The 24,173-nt window shown below is 45.4% G+C and overlaps 1 protein-coding gene and 1 pseudogene across 2 annotated transcripts; both read right to left on the reverse strand.

The window, feature by feature from the left end:
• Positions 1-5,362: 5,362 nt before the first annotated feature.
• Positions 5,363-8,627, reverse strand: LOC109576669 (pleckstrin homology domain-containing family A member 1-like; annotated as a pseudogene).
• A 127-nt stretch (positions 8,628-8,754) lies between these two features.
• Positions 8,755-23,739, reverse strand: LOC109576670 (butyrophilin subfamily 1 member A1-like). 2 transcript variants are annotated; one of them, XM_070778153.1, is made up of 10 exons: positions 23,128-23,722; positions 21,850-21,944; positions 19,512-19,859; positions 15,555-15,836; positions 15,238-15,438; positions 14,945-14,965; positions 14,824-14,850; positions 13,736-13,762; positions 10,639-10,665; positions 8,755-10,230 (listed from the first exon to the last, which is right to left on the reverse strand). In XM_070778153.1, the coding sequence occupies exons 2-10, from the start codon at positions 21,932-21,934 to the stop codon at positions 9,575-9,577; spliced, it is 1,674 nt and encodes a 557-aa protein (XP_070634254.1). In that variant the 5' UTR covers positions 21,935-21,944; positions 23,128-23,722; the 3' UTR covers positions 8,755-9,574. The 2 variants fall into 2 exon arrangements, with proteins under 2 accessions (XP_070634254.1, XP_070634255.1); XM_070778154.1 differs by lacking the exon at positions 15,555-15,836 and having other exon boundaries at positions 23,128-23,739.
• Positions 23,740-24,173: the final 434 nt, after the last annotated feature.

Here is a 24,173-nt window from a genome sequence, read left to right on the forward strand (position 1 = left end):
AGTTTCCCCTCACCAAATTCTCTCCTCAGTTACTTGCTCACTGTTGTCTCCTTAGTTTTCCCCCTCTCTACCTTCTCCCCTCACTATTTTCCCTCACTTTCTCTCTTCCTTTTCCCCCTCACTACTTTTCCTCTCAAAACCTCTTCCTCATCACCTTTTCTCTTCACAATTGCCCACTCACTGACTTCTTTCCTCTGTTTCCCCATAACTGCCTTCCTTTGTCAAGGATTCTCCATCACTGCCTTCTCCCCTCCCAATTTCCCTCTAGATATCTTTTCTATGATTGTCCCTCTCACTGCCTTCTTCCTCAAGGATTCCCTCTGCCTTCTCTTCTCATACTTTCCTCTCAGACCACTCCCTCATACATCCTCCCTTAGTCCTTATCCCTATCCAGTTTCCCCTTAGTTCAGTTCAGTTGCTCAGTCATGTCCGAGTCTTTGTGACCCCATGGACTGCAGCACGCCAGGTCTCCCTGTTCATGACCAACTCCCAGAGCTTGCTCAAACTCATGTCCATTGAGTCAGTGATGCCATCCAACCATCTCATCCTCTGTTGTCCCCTTCTCCTCCTGCCATCAATCTTTCCCAGCATCAGGGTCTTTTCCAATGATGGTCTTTTCAGTTCTTCACATCGGGTAGTCAAAGTATTGGAGTTCCAGCTTCAGCATCAGAGCTTCCAATGAACATTCAGGACTGATCTCCTTTAGGATGGACTGGTTAGATCTCCTTGCAGTCCAAGGGACTCTCAAGAGTCTTCTCCAACACCACAGTTCAAAAGCATCAGTTTTTTGGCACTCAGCTTTCTTTATAGTCCAACTCTCACATCCATACATGACTATAGGAAAAACCATAGTTTTGACTATATGGACCTTTGTTGGCAGAGTAATATCTCTGCTTTTTAACGTGCTGTCTAGGTTGGTCATAGCTTTTCTTCCAAGGAGAAGTGTTTCTTAATTTCATGGCTGTAGTCACCATCTGCAGTGATTTTGGAGCCCCCAAAAAATGAAGTCTGTCACTGTTTCCATTGTTTCCCCATCTATTTGCCATGAAGAGATGGGACTGGATGCCATGATCTTAGTTTTCTGAATGTTGAGCTTTAAGCCAACTTTTTCACTCTCCTCTTTCACTTTCATCAAAAAGCTCTTTAGTTCTTCTTTGCTTTCTGCCATAAGGGTGACATCATTTGTGTATCTGAGGTTATTGATATTTCTCCTAGCAATCTTAATTCTACCTTGCACTTCATCCAGCCAGGCGTTTCTCATGATGTACTGCCGGGAGCCAGCACGGGAGTTCCCACCCATGACAAAGGTCATGTGGAGAGGCCTGATATGTAAAGGCAAGTCAGGACTCAAGGGGCCCCCCCTGGACCTGCCTGAGCATCTACCCCAAAACCAGAATCTGTCTTTTTTACTATTTTATGACTTTCACCAACTCCTCTAACATTAACAGGGGGCTATCCCCGACCACCTTTCTCTGAAGGAAATCAACTTAGAGCTCTAGCTAATTAGCCTCTTGGGCATAATAGGAGTGTTTCAATCCAAACCCTTCAGATGGCTCTCTAACTTGCCTGACAGGTTTACCCGGACTCCTACAGCTACACATAATATTGTTTACAGTCTCCCAACCGCGAGAGGCACGGGAAGCTTAAGATATTCAAATATTATAGAGCCTCTAGCAGAGTTAGAAATTGTTAGAACTAGTAGATTTCATTGTTGAGCCAATGCTTGCTGCCAAGTTTCCACATCCCCTGTATTGTATCCTTGGAAGTGTATTAATTAATATAGTTGGTATATAGAAAAAATAAGTAGTGGCCTTGGTGCTAACAACTTTAGACCCTTAAGGTAATAAATTCTTTCCTTGTTGTAAACCCACTGCACCTCTGCCCTATAGGAATGCAACTTTAACACCTTCGGAGGATGGCGCCAAACTTTAAAATAATTACTTTTAGAGAAAACAAGTCTTATGGTTGACAAACCTTTATCAGAGTCATAAAATGTTAACAGGCCTTCTGGCCAGAAGATGATGTAAATCACCTAAACTATTTGTATACGATAAGTTTGCAGAAAAGAAAGCCTGGTCTCGATAAGGATCAAAGACTGCTGACTTTGCATGACTTTACACTCCCTATTATCCTCTATGCACAACTTAAGGTATATAAGCTCCCTTTGAAAATAAAGCTATGGGCCTTGCTCAAAGCTTGGTCTCCCCATGTTGTTCTTTCTTGTTTTCTTTTCCTCCTTTTCTCTTCTGATCTTCCTTCAGGCCAAAATAATTGCAGCGCAGAGGTCCTCTGAGACCACTTGCCTGGGCTTCTAAGACCCACTCGAGAAGGTGCCCAAGACGGGGCACCTTCAGCGATTCGAGAGAGCGCCTGCAGCCTCCATGGTCAGAGCAAACCTGGTGTCACAAGTTATATTGATTTTCCACGTAAACCAGTTATAATGAGCCTCTAAAATCTCTTTGCTTTGCTACTCTAATCGCCGACGCCATCATCCTGAGGCAATCCCTGGATCCAACCGAGGCTGGACCCCGGTAATGTACTCGCATATAAGTTAAATAAGCAGGGTGACAATATAAGCCTTGATGTCTCCTTTCCCTATTTGGAACCAGTCTGTTGTTCCATGTCCAGTTCTAACTGTTCCTTCCTGACCTGCATACAGATTTCTCAAGAGGCAGGTCAGGTGGTCTGGTATTCCCATCTCTTGAAGAATTTTCCACAGTTTGTTGTGATCCACACAGTCAAAGGCTTTGGCATAGTCAATAAAGCAGAAGTAGATGTTTTTCTGGAACTCTCTTGCTTTTTTGATGAACCAACAAATGTTGGCAATTTGATCTCTGGTTCCTCTTCCTTTTCTAAATTCAGCTTGAACATCTGGAAGTTCACAGTTCACGTACTGTTGAAGCCTGGCTTGGAGAATTTTGAGCATTACTTTGCTAGCATGTGAGATGAGTGCAATTGTGCAGTAGTTTGAGCATTCTTTGGAATCAGAATGAAAACTGACTTTTTCCAGTCCTGTGGCCACTGCTGAGTTTTCCAAATTTGTTGGCATATTGAGTGCAGCACTTTCACAGCATCATCTTTCAGGATTGGAAATAGCTCAACTGGAATTCCATCACCTCCACTAGCTTTCTTCATAGTGATGCTTCCTAAGACCCACTTGACTTCGAATTCCAGGATGTCTGGCTCTAGGTTGGTGATCACACCATCGTGATTATCTAGGTCATGAAGATCTTTTTTGTATAGTTCTTCTGTGCATTCTTGCCACCACTTCTTAATATCTTCTGCTTCTGTTAGGTCCATACTGTTTCTGTCCTTTATTGTGCCCATCTTTGCATGAAATGGTCCCTTGGTATCTCTAATTTTCTTGAAGAGATCTCTAGTCTTTCCCATTCTGTTGTTTTCCTCTATTTCTTTGCATTAATCACTGAGGAAGGCTTTCTTATCTCTCCTTGCTATTCTTTGAAACTCTGCATTCAAATGGGTATATCTTTCCTTTTCTCCTTTGCCTTTCACTTCTATTCACAGCTATTTGTAAGGCCTCCTCAGACAACCATTTTGCCTTTTTGCATTTCTTTTCCTTGGGGATGGTCTTGATCCCTGCCTCCTGCACAATGTCACAAACCTCCATCCATAGTTCTTCAGGCACTCTATCAGATTTAATCCCTTGAATCTATTTGTCACTTCCACTGTATAATCATAAGGGATTTGATTTAGGTCATACCTGAATCGTCTAGTGGTTTTCCCTACTTTCTTCAATTTAAGTCTGAATTTGCAATAAGGAGTTCATGATTTGAGCCACAGTCAACTCCCGGTCTTGTTTTTGCTGACTGTATAGAACTTCTCCATCTTTGGCTGCAAAGAATATAATCAATCTGACTTCTCTATTGACCATCTGGTGATGTCCATGTGTAGAGTCTTCTCTTGTGTTGTTGGAAGAGTGTGTTTGCTATGACCAGTGCATTTTCTTGGCAAAACTCTATTAACCTTTGCCTTGCTTCATTTTGTACTCCAACACCAAATTTGCCTGTTACTCTAGGTATTTCTTGACTTCCTACTTTTGCATTCCAGTCCCCTATAATGAAAAGGACATCTTTTTTGGGTGTTAGTTCTAGAAGGTCTTGTAGGTCTTCATAGAACCATTCAACTTCAGCTTCTTCAGCATTACTGGTCAGAGTATAGACTTGGATTACTGTGATATTGAATGGTTTGACTTGGAAACGAACAAAGATCATTCTGTCGTTTTTGAGATTGCATCCAAGTACTGCATTTCAGACTCTTGTTATCTATGATGGCTACTCCATTTCTTCTAAGGGATTCTTGCCCACAGTAGTAGATATAATGGTCATCTGAGTTAAATTCACTCATACCAGTCCATTTTAGTTTGCTGATTCCTAGAATGTCGATGTTCACTCTTGCCATCTCCTGTTTGACCACTTCCAATTTGCCTTGATTCATGGACCTAACATTCCAGGTTCATACACAATATTGCTCTTTACAGCATCGGACCTTACTTCCATCACCAGTCACATCCACAACTGGGTGTTGTTTCTGATGTCATTCCCATCAATTTTCTCTATCACAGCATTCAGTCATCATGGTACTCTCTGACTGTTCTCACTCAAAGTTTTTACTCTGCCTCCTCTCCTCAAACTTTCTCCTCAGACCCTTTCATTCTTCAAAGATTGTTCTCACTGATTTCTCTACTCCCAGTTTCTCCTCATAATTTTTTCTTGCAAGTTTCCCTCAAGAGGCTTTTCCTCATAATTTCACCTCACCACATTTTCCCTTCATGTTTTCTTTTTCACTTCATTTTCTTCTCACATTTCCCCTTCAATGTCTCTTCTCACAAGTTCCTTGTCACTGTCTTATGAGCTTACACTTTCCCCTCAGCCTTTTTTAACCTCAAAATTTGCCCCCACTGTCTTTTTTCCCTCGGTTTCTTTTCACCATCTTCTTTTCTCATATTATCTCCTCATGTCCTGCTTTACTCACAATTTTCTTCATTGCCAACATTCCTCATAGTTCCTCTTACAACTTTATTGAGCTTCTATTAGAGTATACAAGGAGGGAAAATGATAATTTATATTCATCCAACAAATATTTATTAATTAAACATATATAACAGGAACTATAACCCCAGACTTTGGGGATACATGTCCCTTATGAGACTTATACTCTGGAGGAAACTCAGGCATCAATCAAGTAGTCAGGACTAACTGTAAATTGAAATAACTGCTCCAAAATCAAGAAAAGGGATTCTGTGAGACCAAATAATGAATGCATTCCATTTAGACTGGAGAGACAGCCTGAGCACCAACTTAATGAAAAGCAAAGAACTACAGAAAGAACTCAAGGGAGAGGGTAAGATAAAAAATAAATTTGTTTAATTTATGGTTACCAAAGGGAAACTTGGGGGTGAGGGGGGACAGGAATAAATCAGAAGCTTGGGATTAGCATACATCCTCTACGCAAGACACATCACTCACCTTGAGATCCAGAGCATCAAAAATGGCTATAATTTCAAAATTGTCCACACTGTAGTATAAATTTTACAGCACACAGACATCATGAGTTTAGATATCTTTGGCAATATTTCATTCAATAATATTAACCAATAAGAATATGTAGAAATTGAACATCTAATAGGAAGTCACAGTAGCATTTTTAATACAACCAAAATAATAAGCATTATTCATCTTTTAAATTGTGAAACATTTTAATTGTCCAATTCATTAGGGAAAAATGTCACACACTTTTATCACCCCAGTGAGAACAAAGCTTCAGACAGTTGATACCAAGGCACTTTGGGCTTTTTTCTTTCTTTTTTTAAAGAAATTACATTTAGTTAGGCCATTCCCTAGCTTCTTGGCTTACCAGCTTATAAACAGTATAGCAACAAGGCTGGATCCTATATGCATTAAAACCCATTTCCCCTTTATCATCTTTGGTGAGAAGACTCAGAAAGGACACTGAGAGCTGATAAGGCATATCAGGCTATACGTGTTTCTACCTCACACATCACTGTCTGGAAGGCTTGCATTATCCAAGTCCATAGGGTCATAATTTTGTTTCTGAGGGCCATTTTTCTTTGAGGTTTCAGCAGAGCTTGTTCAGTTACTTTGGAAGCTGGTTCTCTTGGAGAGACAGTCTAGACCTTGAAGTTCCATGGCTTGAACTTGGCAAGAGATTCATAAAATCCTAGCTTCTCCATGGTAAAACTTGAGATCAAAGAGCAGAGTTGCTGCGAGAGGCTGTGGAATGTGCGGTGGCTGCTGCACACTGACAGAGTAGAGAGTGTGTTTAGATTTGGAAAGACTGTGGGAATGCTCCTGCAAAGAGGAGTGGTTGGTGGTCAGACACAGGCAATCATTAGCAATAAGATTAGTAACTCATTGTGAGACATTATTTAACTTATATTTAATTATTTAACTTATATGCAGAGTACAACATGAGAAACGCTGGGCTGCAAGAAGCACAAGCTGGAATCAAGATTGCCAGGAGAAATATCAATAACCTCAGATATGCAGATGATACCACCCTTATGGCAGAAAGTGAGAAGGAACTAAAAAGCCTCTTGATGAAAGTGAAAGAGGAGAGTGAAAAAGTTGGCTTAAAGCTCAACATTCAGAAAACGAAGATCATGGCATCTGGTCCCATCACTTCATGGGAAATAGATGGGGAAACAGTGGAAACAGTGTCAGACTTTATTTGGGGGGGCTCCAAAATCACTGTAGATGGTGACTGCAGCCATGAAATTAAAAGACGCTTACTCCTTGGAAGGAAAGTTATGACCAACCTAGACAGCATGTTGAAAAGCAGAGACATTACTTTGCCAACAAAGGTTCGTCTAGTCAAGGCTATGGTTTTTCCAGTGGTCATATATGGATGTGAGAGTTGGACTGTGAAGAAAGCTGTGCACCGAAGAATTGATGCTTTTGAACTGTGGTGTTGGAGAAGACTCTTGAGAGTCCCTTGGACTGCAAGGAGATCCAACCAGTCCATTCTGAAGGAGATCAGCCCTGGGATTTCTTTGGAAGGACTGATGCTGAAGCTGAAACTCCAGTACTTTGGCCACCTCATGCCAAGAGCTGACTCATTGGAAAAGACTCTGACGCTGGGAGGGACTGAGGGCAGGAGGAAAAGGGGATGACAGAGGATGAGATGGCTGGATGGCATCACTGACTTGATGGACGCGAGTCTGAGTGAACTCTGGGAGTTGATGATGGACAGGGAGGCCTGGCATGCTGCGATTCATGAGGTCACAAAGAGTTGGACACGACAGAGACTGAACTGAACTGTGAGACATTATTCTAGGGGACGCTGATCTGCCAGGTCCCGCTGTGCTACAATGGCACCTGAGGCTGCTTTAATCCCACTGTGCATTTCTTCAGGGCTATCAGCCTGCACATAGAAAGTTCCAGAGGATGTTACAATTTCAAAGAGGTTGTCTCTCATCATTATGTCACTTGGTTTATGTTCCTGGACTTTATGAACCTCTTTAAGTAGTATTACATGGAGAGGTTCCTTTTCCACTTCAGATCTAAAGTAACCTGTTGTGTTTTTATCCAGTTGAAAATATCTTCTCTTCCAGTTTTTCATCACTGTTCTCTGTTTTACACAATATCCAGCTTTGATAACTGCACTATCTGAAGGTGGTTTAGGAGTAAAATAAGGAAGATAGATTTGTGACTGCTTCAAATTATTTCTGTCAATAGTTTCACCACCTTCATTTGCTTCTTTTTGAGTTGCAGTAATGATGGCCACACTACCAACAGTGTCCGTTCTGTAAGACATTTGCTTCTTCCCACATTCACCTTGGTGACCTGTTATCAGAATGAGGCTGTGAGACTGATTGCCTTGATACTGTAATTTTTATAGTTTTGTTCAACACATTTATCCATTCTACTAGGTCCTGCTGATCATTGGCTTGTAGGAAATAGTTCCTCATCCCTGCATTCATAATTTTGAAATGTAGGTAAATTAGAGAACTTCCCTGTTGCTCAGACAGTAAAGAATCCTCCTGTAATGGGGGAGAACCAGGTTTGATTCCTGGGGCAGGAAGCTCCCCTGTAGAAGGGAATGGCTACCCATCCACTCCAGTATTCTTGCTTGGAGAAGTCCATGGACTGAGAAGCCTGGAAGGCTACAATCCATCTGATCACAAACAGCCAGACACAACTAACACTTTCACTTTTTTTTAATGGCTCCACAATTACAAATCCAGAAGGTAGGTTCTGTGGATTATCCATGTATCATACAAAACTATCTCCTCTAGTATCCACTATGAAGTACCTCCAAAGAAATTTTGCACTCTATTCATTTTCTTTAATGTCTGGAAAACCACAAATGTGATTCTGATGATCCACATAAGTCATTTCTAAGCTTGACCAGTCCTTGTTGGTCCTTTGAGCCTCACAGCTCACAACCGGTTCTGTGCTTGAAGAACCCGCCCCACTAACCCCGCACAGGCCCACAGTCCCACAGGCTCTGAGCTGCCTGAAGCAGCCTGTGTTTTTCCATTAACCATTACCACTGGACTTGGAAGTGCAGAGGGGCATTACAGTGATAAGGGGCATACAATGACCATGGCTCCAGCTCTTGGTCAAAGCTTTTTGCAATTCACCCTGCCTCTGAAAATTCTCTTCTTCATTTACACCTTAATTCAGATAGCAGTTCTCTTATTTTCAGCTGCTGTTAACAGAAATGAGAAACCTAGATCCTTCTCCTTAACTCTTTAAATGAACACAACACAGGTTTTTTACAGGTAACAAAAATTTACTGAGATTTGGGGGAAATGGGTGTGTTTTTTCCATCCCAGAATAGGAAATACAAAAAGCAAAATATTAGACTCCTTAAAACTCCATCAGCCACCCATTTCCCTGGAAATTTTTTGCTGGCCAGCTTTTTTGATTTGATAATGTCCATCCTCCAAAATAGAACTGGGAACCAACCATCACTCTCTGGGTTCTATTTAACAAACTCAAATTGGATAAAGTAACACCACCGGGCTCCCCTGGTGGCTCAGACTTAAAGAATCTACCTGCCAATGGAGGAAACCTGAGTTCAATCCTTGGGTCAGGGAGATTTCCTGGAGAGGCAAACGGCAACTCACTCCAGTATTTTTGCCTGGGAAATCCCGTGAACAGAGGAGCCTGGTGGGCTTCAGTCCATGGGGTCACAAAAGAGTCAGACACAACTTAGTGACTAAGCAACAACAAAAACACGATATTAGTCTGCAGAGTAATTGAACCTCTCATCGTTTAGCATATCCAAACAGTATAAAATCTTCATGAGATATTTTTCATTACTAAAAGAAAAACAGTGTCCCATAGTAAACTTCAGGCTACCTCCACCAGCTCAGAGAGTCAACTTTTGTAATCTGTCACCTGAGCACATGGCATGAACTGAAAATTCTCGTAACCACAAGCCCAAGAGCCTGTCTCCAGAGCAGGAGGGCGAGACCCTCAGCCATCCAGGCTGCACCTCAGGGGCCTCTGTTTCACAGGGAGTCTGCAGCTCCAGGAAGAGCCACAGTGAGAGTCCAGGAGAGTGACCAGCCCTATGGGGACACAGCCTAGGGGTTGCAGGGGAGAAGTGGATAATCGGCCCCTGGAGGACCATCAGCACCAGAGTCTGAGCTGAACCCCGCCCCTGGGAGGCTCACAGGCTCCTCCAGAGAAGGACTGCTAAGAGCAACAGGGAGCCCCTCAGACCCTCCCACCTTGGAGCAGACGGTCAGGGACACATCTCCTGACCTAATCATGAAGTATGGAAAGAGGGTCCCCGAGAAGGAAGCCTGAGGGAAGGAGAAAATGTGGGAGCCATCAGTCATGTTGTAGAAGGAGACAACCCCTTCCTGGTGGTCCAGGAACACCCCCACCCTAAGCCTGGGGTGGGGAGCCTGCATGAGGGATAGCGGAGTCAGAGGTTCTGTACAGGCATAATATCCTCTTTCAAATCTCCCCACAACCCAGAACCCCCTATCTGGAGACTCTATGTACCAGCCCTTCCTGTTCATACCTTCCCTATAGACCCCCAGGGCCCACTCGCTTTGGTCTCCATCTCTGATCTCCACCTCCCAGTAACAGCACCCTGAGGTGATGCCCTCAAAGCCCAGTACACTGCATTTATCTGCAGCGTTCACACAGGAGGCCTTCCAGGTCACACTTGTCTTTTCATCAGAGACGACAAGGTCTGAATGGGCAGATCCTGGATCCAGAGTGACAGACCCTGCAGAGAAAGTTTTCTATCATTCAAGGTCCTTCCCTCCCCAAGAACACACAACCACCCCTCAACCCAGAATCCCAGCTGCATGGGAGAAAGGCTAAGCACCCTGACAATAGGAACTTGTGATTCAAGTTGACGGGCCTCCAAGCAGGAAATGGACCCACGAGACTGATTTCAGGGTGCGATATGTCACAGAGCCCTTGAGGACCAGCCTGTCCTCCAATGACTGAAGGATGTCTATTTAGCATTCAATATTAGCCAAAGTCATCAGCCCCACCTGTGTGTGACTATCACCACCACATCCCACCCCACACTATTGATGGTGCCAGCATCTATATCACCACTGAGAACTGAAGGCGAGACCACAGGGACAGCAGTAGGAAAATCCAGAAAAAACACAAAGTCACTCACAGGTCTGGAACTTCTCCTTCCGCCAATCTACAAGGAAAACACACGTTTCATATCAGAGGTTTGTAGAGACTGTACATATCAAGGTCAGTGCTTAGTATCATGAAGCATACTTTTGAGAGAGTTATAGGGGGAAATATTTTGGAAATATTCAACTGATGCATGTATTTCTTTTCACAAACACACAGAGAACCATCATGTTGCAACCTTACCATGAAAGCAAAGCCATAAATCTTAAAACTGAGGGGTTAAGAGGCTTGATATCAATCTGAACATAAAGGTCATTGCCCAAACTTCACTATAAAATAACATTTTCTCAAGTCCTTAGCCGCACATCCTTAAAACTAGGTTTTCTGGATAAAGAATTGGGGAGATCAAAATTTCCAAGGTTCTTAAGCAATTATGAAGAGCTAATTGAACTGAGCATACAGATTACCTCTAAGTCAGTGGTAGAGAGGATATAACTTAGATGAACCGAACTCAGAGAATGACTATAAGTCATTAGTGAAGAGAATTTGGGATATAGCATCAGAGAAATCTTGCTCAGTTAAGAGACAATGGAGAGATTTCAAGGAAAGGAGAGAGATGTTTTAAGTGAGAAAGACAGACACACAGTGAGAGGAAAGACACTCATGAATTCTCTTCTGCTTTTTGTAGGGTCAGTGGAACAAAAACCATTCTACCTGTGAAGGAAAACCCAAAATATTGGATCTAGTCATCTGCTTCCCCCTATAGTTGCCCAGAGAAGTTGTAAGCTTCCAGGAGAACCACAACAAGAGGACCCCAAAGATGTCCATGTTCTAAACCTCAGACTGTGTGACTACACTGTGGTAAAGGGAACTTTACAGATGTGATTAAGACCTTAGGATGTGACTAAGGGTCAGGGGGAGATAACCCAAATACCTAGCCAGGACCTGCTGATCCTCAGCCAGCCCCAAACCAAGAATCTTAAGGACCAGATCAGACTAGTGTCCCCGGGGCAATGGCCTGTTATGACTAAAGAAGAACATAAGGATCCCTTTCCCAACTAACCCAAGGCCAAATAATTTCTTCCAACCTCCATACTCGCTTTTGGGAAAAAGAAAGGAAGCTCAACAACCAAAGCAAAGCAAAGCCTATATGTCAATGCTGAAATGTCTGCACTGAGAGAGCTGTTGCCTCCAACAGGGTGGAGAATCAGGAACAAGATTAGAACATGGAAATTAGTAAATGGCTCTTTTTTTTTGCAATTTTGGGGTGTAAATTTATTACACCATTCCTACTTAATACAGGTTCATGATGAAATTGACATTCCTTTTATTTGCCTGATGGAAATAAGATCACATAAAGCAGCCTAACCCATATGACCCTTTGAGAAAAAATGAACTTTAATTTATTTGTTCTTCACCAAGACACTAGCTGATCCCTAGCTATAAATTTTTATACCACAATTGATGGAGATTAACAACAAGAAAAAGAGGGAGGAGAAAAAAAGAGAGTTGGCATTTAATTGTGAGATTCCACATCTATCGAGTGTGATGCTATTCTTCACTTAATTGCTACAGCAAATCATCAATACAATTTTTTGCAATTTTATAAATAAAAAGAGATCTGACATTTGACCACCTCCCACTTGACACTTGTCAATATAAAAACTGATTCTAGCTTAATGGGGTTTATCCTTACAAAACAAAAAGTTACACAAGGTATACATTAAAACACACGCTTTTTAATCTAGTAGGTAAGGGAGAGATAGTGAAAGAGGACTATCTGATCCTCATATTTAACATAAATCCCAGGGTGAATCAGTAAGAATCCCTGAGGTGGGATCCTAAATCCTCATGCATCTGGCTCCCAGGCATTTTCACCCTTGGTTTACCCTTCTCTGTCTCTCATGATCTATATTCCTGTCTGTAAACAGAAACATCCCAATCAGGGAAAGGGTATGTTGCACGGGTTTACAGGGTACAGATCAAAGCTAAAGCATTCTCAGAACAACCTTACATTACATTAGGATGCCCCATACACGCTCCTGCTTTAACCACTACAGGAAGGTTGAGATGGTCTCATTATCAGAGGCAGACTGAATTACATGGTTACTTTAAAATGGCTTAAAAACAAATATGCCTTTATTGAAATTTCTTAAAGAGATATCAAGGATTTGACCACACTTTATGCACCCAAATAACTTGCATACCCTCTGTGTGCTCCCCAACAAACCACCACTTCCTCCTCATCTCCTCCTCTCTTCCTCCTTCTGGTCTTGTCATCCCTGATTTGATTCCCACCGTTTCTTTGTGAAATAATTTTGTCTCCTCTACATTTCTTCTTTCCCAGTCTTGGCCCATGGCCCCTAATAAACCCAACCAAAATGAACCCGTCAGCAAATACAGAACTCTTTGAAAAGGAAGATCATGGTTGTTAGGTTTTTGTCCCTGTCAGATAAACATATACACAAGATTTTGAGTAGAATTTAAGAACTTTCATAGACCGTCACCCAAGGAGCCCAGACACACCCCATAGTTTTTGAACCCCAGATTCAGAACACCTGCTCTACAGCAACTAATTCCTCAGCAACCAAGAGGCTTGGAGGATGAAACCCAGCCTGGACACAGAGGCAGAGCATGAGGAGGTAGAGAGGGAGTCAACATCTCAGAGGACCAGGAGAAAATAGGAAAAACAAAACTAGAGCCAAAAAGGCAAGGAATTTTGAAACAAGACGGATCAGGAATCAAGGGCCCCCTTGGGAAGAACTGAGTCTTAAGTAGGCAAGCATGACTTCTGAAATCTTCCAGAGATGAGCGATCCCTGAGCCACACGGTCGTTCCCTGCTGCCGTCCCTTCTCACCACTGACCCCTCCACTGTCACCATCACAAGAAGTCCCCGTTGCACCAGGTGTTTGCAGAGGGTGCTGCTAACCCTGACCGTGCCCTGCAGTAGAGCACGGGCAGGATGGAGGCACATCTGTGTGCCGAGGAGTCCCTGCAGTCTCCAGGTGGAGGCTACAAAGGTGCCAAGAAGACCAAGGACACTACCCCACCCTGCTGTGGGGTCCCCTCAGGGAGAAGGGGGCAGAGTCTAGGTTGGGAGGGGAGGCCAGAGGAACTTACATCCACTTACCTGCATACAGCTGCGCCTTCCTCCAGGCTGAAAGGGAACACACTCTGGTGAGACCTCAGCCAGAAGAAACCTGCTCAGTGTGACTCTATTGGCCATTGCCTCCCCTCTGCTCTGCAGGTGAGATTAACTACAGTGGGGGAGACGCTGGAGAGGAGGTGCAGCCACGTGCAGACAGCAGGTATGGTGGTGTATCCCCTGGAGCACAGGTCAGGTGGCCTGTGCACACTCCATACTGACTTCCACCGCTGTCCCACTGATGCGTGTGATGTTTAGCAAGTCACTCAGCTGTTCTTGCCTCAAAACCCTCAAAAATTCTTATTCTATCTACATTCACTTCTGCTACTAAGGGTCAAAAATTCTACTATGTGTGGAAACATTTTAGGGAGTAAAATATAAATTATTATATAATTTTAAGAAAGCATTATTATATTCAGTTTTTTTCCTGGAAAAAAATACATTTGCGAAATAACTTGACATGGGAACTATTTTAAGAAGTGAGATGAGCTCTGGGTAAAAGTGGCTAATCTTTCTCAGATGAAATATTGCTAGAGATAAACACTATTCAGGGGTATTGACAGCTCATTCCATGGCATTTCTGTGCATGGTCACCCCAGTTCTGCCCCATAACTTTTTGATCATCACCCAAAGAAACTAGAGGGAATGGACTCCTTGGACAGTGTTTTGGGATGGAGACAGGTGGTCACACTCCTAAACTTAATCAAGCTGGTCATTTGTATAGCTCCTTTAATGAAATCTCACAGCACATGACTTTTGCTTCTGGGTACTGACTGAAAACTAGATGCACAGAAGGATAGTAAACTATTAATACGGTGGGTCAGTCAGGGTTGGAATAAGACCCAGGATGCATGATAGACTCTGGGGTCATCATTACACCCAGGACCCCAAGAAATGGGTGGGAACCAGCATTCCAGACCTGGGAGAGCCCATGCATGGGTTCTGCCTCCTAGAAGCTTCCACTTCTCTCCCAGGGAAGCAGGTCCACATTTCTGTGCCTAGACAGAATGGAGGAGAGGGACGCCTTGGCACAGGTAGGACAGGAAACCCAAGGACACCGGAGAGTCACTCACCAGCCAGGTAAGCGGATTTCCTCCTCCCTGAAAGGCAACACACAGGAAATAGGTGAGCTAAGAACCAGACTGTCTCCTATGAAGGGGATGCAGAGAGCTCAAGAGGAAAAGCAGAACTTACCAAGTTCTTCCTGAAGTTTAGCTGAAAGAGAGTGAAAACAAAAAAGCATGAACTCCACTCCCTAAGAAAAAAAATCCACAAAATACCACCTCTCTGTTTGTAACCTCTGAAGAAGACGTTCCAACTGCAGACCCATTGGAGCCTCCCCAGCTCCAGCTGTCCACCCAGGTTTCCCCAGTCACCTGCTCTGGACTGGGATTTCCCCAGAGCCCTGCACTCAGGCCCTGTGGTCAGCACATCCCTCTCAGCACCAGCTGCCACATTCACCAGCCTTGACCCCTGTCCTGCCTTACCTGCGTCCTTCAGCACTTCCTCCTTTGTCTGACGGTCCTGCTCGCTATTCTGGCACAGAGTCTCCTTTTCTCCCATCTCCTGCATCTTCATGGAATGTTCTCTCTTGGTGTAACATCCAGCCCCAAGGAGCAAGATCACCAGCACAGTCAGGCTCACCGAGAAAGCCACCTTCCAGGGAGAGGCCTGGGGGAAGAAGGGCTCTGTGGCCCAGCCAGACACCCCATCAGGGCCCCCGCCCAGGACAGCCCAGCCTGGAACACCCAGGAACACCCGGCCCCCTCCTCTAGCCCCGCTGGAAGCCAGGAGCACCTCTGACCTGGGATGAAAATGGCCATGGCCTTCTCCCGGCCCAGGACAGGGTTGAGGATGGAGCAGGTCACATTCCCCACAGAGCTGTCTCTCACCACCAGCGCTGCCTCCACACTGAACAGCCCTTCAGAATCCTGGGTGTGGGCCTCAGAGAACGCCAGGAACTTCTCTCCACTGAGGTCTCTCCACTGCACCTGGGGCTTCGGGAACCACCCCGAGGCCGTGCATACCACGCGGACCCCATTTTCCTCAGGCCCTGTGATGCGCACCTGAGGGGCAGAGCCCACACCTGCGGGAGGCAAGATGTAGAGCCCAGGGACCCAGCAGTGCCTATGTGTGCACAACTCCAGGGGGTGCCCTGAACTTGGCATTCTGGGGGCTCTGGGGACATCCTGCTCCCACAGGGAACAAGGAGGTGGCCCTGTCTCAGGGAACAGAAGGAAAAAGCACGGGGACCATGGGCTCAGAGAGCTAAGTCCCTTCTCCCCAGCTATGCAGTTGGAAGGGCTGATGCCTTGTAAACAGGGGGAGGAATGTGGTCCCAGGTCCACCCTTATCCTTGACTCTCCTCACATCACACTCTCTCCCAGGGTATCTGCTTCCACACCCACTGCCTCTCTTTGTAAATCACCACCAAAATTAAGTCATCGAACAACCCTGTGTCCTGAACCTCCCTTCCTTTTATCCACAGGTTTCCCTCTACCCAAATTCCTCACATATACTTCCAACTCATAATTCTAGAACTGAATATGTGATTTGGCTCCATCCGTGATGGATTCTGCATAAAAATATTACCGACTCTTCACTCCTCTTTATATCCAGCTCCCTGTCTGCCACAGTTTTTGGTGCCTCCACGCTCTGCCTCCGCGCCAGTCCTGTGACTCAACTTGCCAATAAGAGATTAGGTCACGTGACTAGCTCGTAAAGTCCTTGTGTTGTTGGGCTGCTCTCCACCAGGGGGAGGACATGTTTACTCTAGTACAGCCTTTCCTGCTGAAACTTTCCTAGATCAATCAATAGCCAGTTGAACAAACCCACATGAACAGACCCAGCAAAGGTTCTTATGTGACCTCCCCAGCTGACTGTAATGACAAATATGAATTAAAAATAATAGGCTTCATTCTCCCTGTTGAAAATAAGAGCAGAGATTCCCCTTCCCTTGTTTTTCTTAGAATATTTACTTGAGAAAATCTGTAATTGTATGTATTTTCTCCCCAGTTTTAAATGTATATAAATCCTTTTTGAGAACTAGATAAGAATTTTGACCCAGGAATGTCTTTCACTGGATGTAGGAGCCATCTGTAAATATAAAGTTCAAGAGAAACAGCACCCAACTTTCCCCTTCCCTGTCGGAGGGTAGGAGCCCAGCTTCAGCCATCACCAAGCTACAAGGTGTAAAAATACCTCCTGTCATAAAAACATAAGAATTTGTTTTTCCTCTGGCTTAAACCAATTAGCTAACATATATGGTCAGCTCAATTACCAGGAAAATTTAGAGTGAACTGTGTGACAGATGGTGCTATCAAGTCCTCCGACATGAGGAATAGTTATTGTCCATCTTAAAAACAAGTATATAATGGGTTGCATCTGCTTGGCTTTATAAAAGGGGGGAGATATCTTTCTGTCTTTACAATCTCTTATTCGATTGCCTGTGATGTCTATCACATTCTTGTTGAATGCCCATTCAGTAACAAAACCGTGTTCTTTCTCCACTAACTGTGAAGATGATTTCTGGTTTGGGAGATTTTGTTTTTGTTTTATGCCCAACATGACCAAAGAGGTATGAATAAACCCAGATAAGATTAGTCAAATACAGCCCAAACTAGCTGTACTCCCTTCATGCCTGAATTAAATAAATGGTTATTGTTATACACCACTGTGATCTTCGTGACATTATCTTTGTGATAATGTGACACAGCATTGACAACAGATAACTAACATACATAAAGCAAAGAATCTTGCCCACCATCCAATTCTACAAGAACCAAGTCATTAACCTTTTAGTCACTCAGTGACAGTACACTCTGAACGGAATTCAGGGTGAAAATAGGGCAAGGCACTCTGTGCTTTGGAAAAACAGGCCCCTTAGATACTTAGAGATGTCTCAGGAAAAAATATTTAGTGAACCTAGATTCTTGCATCCTCCTGCTGTTGCTGCTGCTAAGTCACTTCAGTAGTGTCCAACTCTGTGCGACCCCATCTTCCTAGAAAAGTGCTAATATTGTTAACTGAGATATCTGATCCTTGTGGCAAACAGTAACCATTTACTGAAGTGTACGCTTGACTTCTGGGCTTCCCCAGTGGCTCAGCAGTAAAGAATCTACTTGCAATGCAGGAGCAACAGGAGACACGGGTTAGATCCCTGGGTTGGGAAGATCCCCTGGAGGAAGAAACGGCAACCCACTCCAGTATTCTTACCTGAAGAATCCCATGGCCAGAGGAGTCTGGTGGGCTACAAGTTCATGGGGCCGCAGAGTCGGACACGACTGAAGCCACTTAGCATACTAAGCGTGCTTGACTGCACTTGTTCCCTAGCCAAAATCCTGTATAAACTGGCTTCTCCCCCTACCTCATTGGAGCAGTTTCTCCGAGCTACTGAGAAGCTATTTCCTAGATTATATGCCCCTCAGTAAGACCCTGAATAAAACACAGCTCACAGTTCTTAAGTTGTGTGTTTTTCTTCAATCAACACACATAATTTTCAGTATTCTTACCACTAAACAACAAACAGCCAATGCAAAACTCTCAGAGTTTCTGCAGTCTCCTCTTCCCCCCAAACTCTGTGTCCCCAAACCCACTCACTCAGCTTGCTCTACTTTCTAAACATCACAGATGTCTGATCCCCTCGTCCCTCTATGTGATCCCATTGCCTCTTCTGGGGGTCATCCTCTGACCCTGTGACCCTCGTAACTATATCCATGCCTTTAGCCTGGCTCACGTTTCATTCACCCTCTTCACAGCTGACCAAAGAAATGTCCCAGGCACTGTTCTGTTTAAAATTTCCTCAGTGGTACATCAACATCCATAGCACAGCATGCAAAGTCTTCTACAATCTAGCATCTACCTTGCCCCTCAAATGCCTCCTCTCCTCTTCCCCCCAGCTTCCACTGTCTGTGCCCCTCAGGGACCACACTGCAGCACCAAGGACTCTGGTTAACTGCTAGCAACTGAAATCACCACACTCTATCTCCTCTCTTCTCTCTTCCTCTCCTTTCTTCTCCTCTCCCCTGACTTCTCATATTCCAGCCCATCAACCTCAAGGGCTCTTTGCAGCCTGATCTAGTGAACTCAGGTGCCCCTTTCAGTGTATATTACCTGCAAAATTCTCCTGACCACCAGAGAGAGCATTAATCAATCCTTTCTCTGTGCACCCCATGCCAAGAACATATCTTTATTCAATTGCTGTCATCTCTTACAACCCTCCACTCATCTTATCAACCACGGGGGCTTCCTGCTCCAGCCACACTCCTGCCTCAGGGTTTCACGCCAGGTGTTTCCTCTGCTGGGAACTCTGGTCCCACAGATATCTACGTGGCTAAATCCCTACTTCCTTTGAGCTTCTGCTCAAATTGTCAAAAAATCCCAACCTGAGGCTCTACATAACACAAGCCCACCTGCCCCACCTCATCCTGGTCCCCTTCCACTGTTATATTTGCCCTTTTATCATAAATATTAATACTTACCACCTCCTAATTTCCTCTATAACCTATTTATCAAAGTATTTATGAACTGCCTCTAGAATATAAGCCCCACAGAACAGGAACATTATTTGGTTCATTGATGCATCCCAGGTGCCCAGAACAGGATGTGACATAGAGTAGGGTTTCAATATGTTTGTACCAAATAATGGAATGCGTGGATGAGTCTCCTGTTCCATATCTATAAAATGAGGGATTGATTGCCATTATCCCTGAAGTTCCTCCCAACTCCAATACTCCAGGATCAAAAATATCAAGTCACCAACCTGCCACCTTCAGCTCCAAACTGGCCTCTTCATAGAAGCCTCCCTTTCTGAAGAAGCAGGTGTACAGCCCATTGTCTGAAACACTGACATTCTGGATACGCACAGCAGCTTCTCCCTGAATGAGGAGGTCCCTCACCAGTGAGGTCCGCCCTGCATAAGGAGCCATCTGCTCCTCTTTCTGCTCGAGTCGGTCTTGATAGATGAACACGGCTTCTGAAAACTTGGAGCGGAACCACCTCAGCTCCATGTCTTCGGCACTCATGGCTGGAGATACACGGCAGGGTAGCAGGACTTCCCCACCAAGCACTGCCACAATGGGGTCCGGGGGAGCAATCACGGTGAACTCCTCTGTGGACACAGACACAAGAGTGAGAGAGGAACAGACATAGAAGCAGCGCAGAACACACGCTCAGTATGATGGAAAGCCCCCGGCAGGCTGGGGACAGGGGTTGGGTGGGATGAACCCTGACCTGATAGGTTGAGCTGTGATGATTCTGAATTTGAGTTAGACTGATGATAATTTTGTGACCCAGAAAAGATGTCAAAGAGAGTCCCTCATCTATCTGTATCGCTGTCTTCACACCCTTCCATGGAAAATTCTAGCTCAATGGTTTCCACCTTCAGCATGCAGCAAAATCAGCAAGAGAGCTTATAAAACCAGTGTTGGGCCAACACCCCCAGAGATTCAATAAGGTCTGAGTTGCACCTAAGGAAGTGCATTTCTAAACAATTCCCCAAGATGCTGATACTGATGTTCCAGGGGCCTCACTTTGAGAAACACAGCTCTATCCTGCCCATCTTGGGCAGAACTGAACCCTGATCAAAGAGAATACCTGTGGTCAAAGTCAAAACTCCTTGATTATTCAGTCACATCCTAGTATAGCCACACTATTCTATTCCAGAGCTAAATTTATCCGTGTTCATGACTTTCTCCCCAGCTCAAATGTGCACTAAAAACTAGACACAAATACTGTTTCCATTAAAAGCCTACCTTCACTTTTTTCACCCACAAGTGCCCATATTTACCCCACTGACATCTTCTCAGAGCCCTTGGCCTTCTGAGGCCTGGAGGATGAGCCATGACCTGGCCCTTGTGAAGGATGGCCCTGCTGGATCTACAGAGAATGACTCCTCAGCTCCTGAGCTGCTGAGAGTTTATCTGAGTCACCATGGCTTCTCTCCTGGAGGACAACAGTACACTGGCCTCCCTGGGTCTCCTCTCCTCACTCCCAAGTCTGCAGCTCTTTCCATCTGTAAACCATGTCCCTACTCTACACAAAGCTTTGCCGACTCTCTTCAGTCCGTTCAGTGGACCAAAGGCCCAATGGGGATGACACCCAGGGCTTCTGGACCCAAGCTCCTATTTCTCACCCTCTCCTTCACTTTGCTCTAGCCAAGACTTGCCTCCACAGTCCCTTGAACAATCCAGGCCCACAGGCAGCTTTGCACTGGCTGTTCTGTCTTGCAGAAGCCATGCTTCCACTGGAACCCTCACAGGCTCACCCTCTCCAGGTTTTATTCTTATCTCACTGTCTCACTGAACAAACACCTCACTGAACACTGCTGCCCACTTTCCACCTCCACATGCCTGACTGCCCTCTACCCCATGCTGCTTCACTGCTTCTCCTCTCATTGCGTATAAAAAACTATTCATTATACTGCTTTCAAGCATTTATTGTTCATGGCTCCCTGCTACGTTGTAAGATTTTACAAAGACACGAATCTGTCTGGTTTGTTCATAAAAAGCACCTACCACATGTTCAATACTCTGTAAATATATGAGAAATGGAAAGAAATAATGAATGAATGTGTTAAGTAAAATAAAGATACTACACAAAAAAAATGAGGTGAAAGATACTGTCACATATACCATAGTTGAATTTTTAAAACATCATAAACACCTCATTGGATAACTATCAAGGCATTTTGATATACCTTGAGGCCTAAAGACTTATAAGGCTTATAGTCTTTATATTTAGGCTTAGTGAAGTCACTCAGTCGTGTCCAACTCTTTGTGACCCCATAGACTGTAGCCTATCATACTCCACCAACCATGGGATTTTCCCAGGCAAGAGTAATGGAGTGAGTTGCCATTTCCTTCTCCAGAGGATCTTCCCAACCCAGGGATCGAGCCCAGGTCTCCCGTATTATAAGCAGACACTTTACCATCTGAGCTACCAGGCTTAAAGACTCTCCAAAATTGAATGACAATTACTGGTTTAGGGACCATCAGAATTTTTCTAGAGAAGAGGCTTTTCTAACAGCAGCCCACTCCTAATGGAGAGAACCAGCCCAACTCCCAGGAATCCACACAGGAAGAGTGGTGGGGTATACTCACGTGCGAAACCCCCAGTAGGCAGCTGGGTAAAGAGGAGCAGAGAGATGATGTGGCAGAGCACAGAGCCATGGAAGAAGTCCTCCATCTCCTCAGAGCTGGGAAGACACAGGGCAGAAGGCAGACTCAGGGCTGGCCCAGAGCTCAGGGACCCCGGTGGGGAGGAGGGCTCAGGGCCAGAAACAGTCCTGCAGGAGCAGAGCCCCACCCTGGATCCCCATGCTGATGAGGTGTTAGGCTCCCCACAACTCTGACACCCAGAAAGCACTGAGCCTGGGCTCATCCCAGCCCTGTGGGAGCCTCTGTGGGGCTAAACAACCACAATGTTTGCTTGGGGAAAATGCCCCCCTTTCCTTCCCACCCCAATGGCACCTGCAGCCCAGCCCACTCTGCCCAGAACACCAGGTGCTTCCTTTCCCAGCACCAGGCGCCCCAAGCTAGGACCATCCTGCATCTCCTCTTATTCACAACCACCAGCGATGCCTGTCCACCAGTTAGGGACAGAGACCCAGGTTCAGCTCCACGCTGTGAAGTACAAGCCAGCTCCCACTTGGGGCCCCAAAACCGTCCTCCTCAAGGGGACTGTGGGTCCTTCAGAGGCACTGTGTGCTGCCTTTGCTGCTGGGTTAGTTCACCTGCACTTCAACCCCACCCAGCCCTTTCCTGCAGGGACCAAAGACAAGGCCCGCACCCAGGTGCCCAGTCAGTCCCCACAGACAGCTTAATCCTCATCCGCACTGAATTTAAAGATTTCTGCATTGGGGTTGGAGATCCCAGTGGAAACAGAGCAGCCAAAGTGAAAAAATGAGTCCTTGTCAGAGAAAAGACCCCAAAACATTAAATGTTTGAGGTGGGGGAGGAGGCAGCTTAGGGTCCTGGGAAGGACAGATCCTAGGGGCTAAGCGCTGAGTCCTCCCCCCAAGACTGGGCCCCTGTCTGCCAAGTTTCTCAACCATCTTCGGGTTATTCTTCATCTGCAAAATGAGGATATTAACGGCATTTCTGTCTCAAGGTTTTCATGAGAATCACATGAATTTATATTTGTAGTCACTACATGGAATTAAAATACAGCCTATTACTAGTAAGTGCTACAGCAATAACACTGAAACAAATGAGTGAAGGTACCCTCCTCACTGTGGTGGTCCTGGGTCTCCCTAGAGCCACTCCACCATCCAGCACCACCAACCCTGCCCCCACCCCGCCACCTGCTCAGCCTCCTCCTCAACCCTGCTGCTCCCTGCTTGCTCTTCTCACCCACAAGTGTCTTCAAATCTGACTTACCTGCTCTGAAAGGCTGAGACTTCAGGAGCGTCTCTAAACTCAGCAGCATGAGAAGGTTCAGGGACCCTGGCAGACCCCAAATCTGCCCTCAGAATTCACACCTGAAGTCAGTCACTCAGAGCCCAATCCTGATCCAGATCCAAGTCTGAGTTCCTCATGTCTGGGGGCAGGTGGTCTCAGGACAGTGAAGAAGCAGCAGAGCCCGGCCCAGGGGTGTCTGCAGAGACTGGACCGTGGGACCCTCGGGAACGATCCCGGACAGCTCAGTCCGCCCTTCTCTGGTTCCTTCACCATTGGAAAGTGAAACCTGGAAAAACCAGTCCCGGCAGACTCTGCCCTGCCCTCTGGACAGTCACCCGGTTATCAAGAAGGAAACAGCCTGATCGGAGCAGCAACAAGAGAGTGGATTCAAGTAAAGCTGAAACCACCCTGAGGGGGACACAGACACACACTAGATGACTGTTCTCGACAAGTGCTCCACTCCAGGCTGTGCGTGTGTGCTCAGTCACTCGGCTGTGTCTCACTCTTTGTGATCATACAGACTGTAGCCTGTCAGGCTCCTCTGTCCATGGAATTTTCCAGGCAAGAATACTGGAATGGGTTGCCATTTCCTACACCAGGAGATCTTCCCAACTGTGCAATCAAACGCACATCACTTGGGTCTCCTGCATTGGCAGGCAGATTCTTTACTACTTCATCACCTGGGAAGACATACTCCAGGCTGGCAGCCTTCTAACCTCGGAAGTGGGGACTGTGTGCAGCACACAGTCTGCACAGACCAGCACCTAGCCCCCGCCTGATTTCATGTCGGCTAGTAAAGTGCACAGGGCACAGACCCCAACGTGGCTGCTTCCTTTTCTTCCCCAGCAGATGACCCAGGAACTCCCACAACCTGGCCCCCAGGGGCTAACCCCCAGGCTTCAGGTGTTTCCAGGAAAACTCCAGAACCTTGGCTGAATGGACAGTGCCCTAAGGCTTGTGAAGACTGTGTATCACACATGGCCTGGGCACAGCCATTCAGACCCCCTTTCTGCCAGACCCAGTGA

The sequence above is a fragment of the Bos indicus genome, chromosome 23 (genome assembly GCF_029378745.1).
Source record: "Bos indicus isolate NIAB-ARS_2022 breed Sahiwal x Tharparkar chromosome 23, NIAB-ARS_B.indTharparkar_mat_pri_1.0, whole genome shotgun sequence".
NCBI lineage: Eukaryota > Metazoa > Chordata > Mammalia > Artiodactyla > Bovidae > Bos > Bos indicus.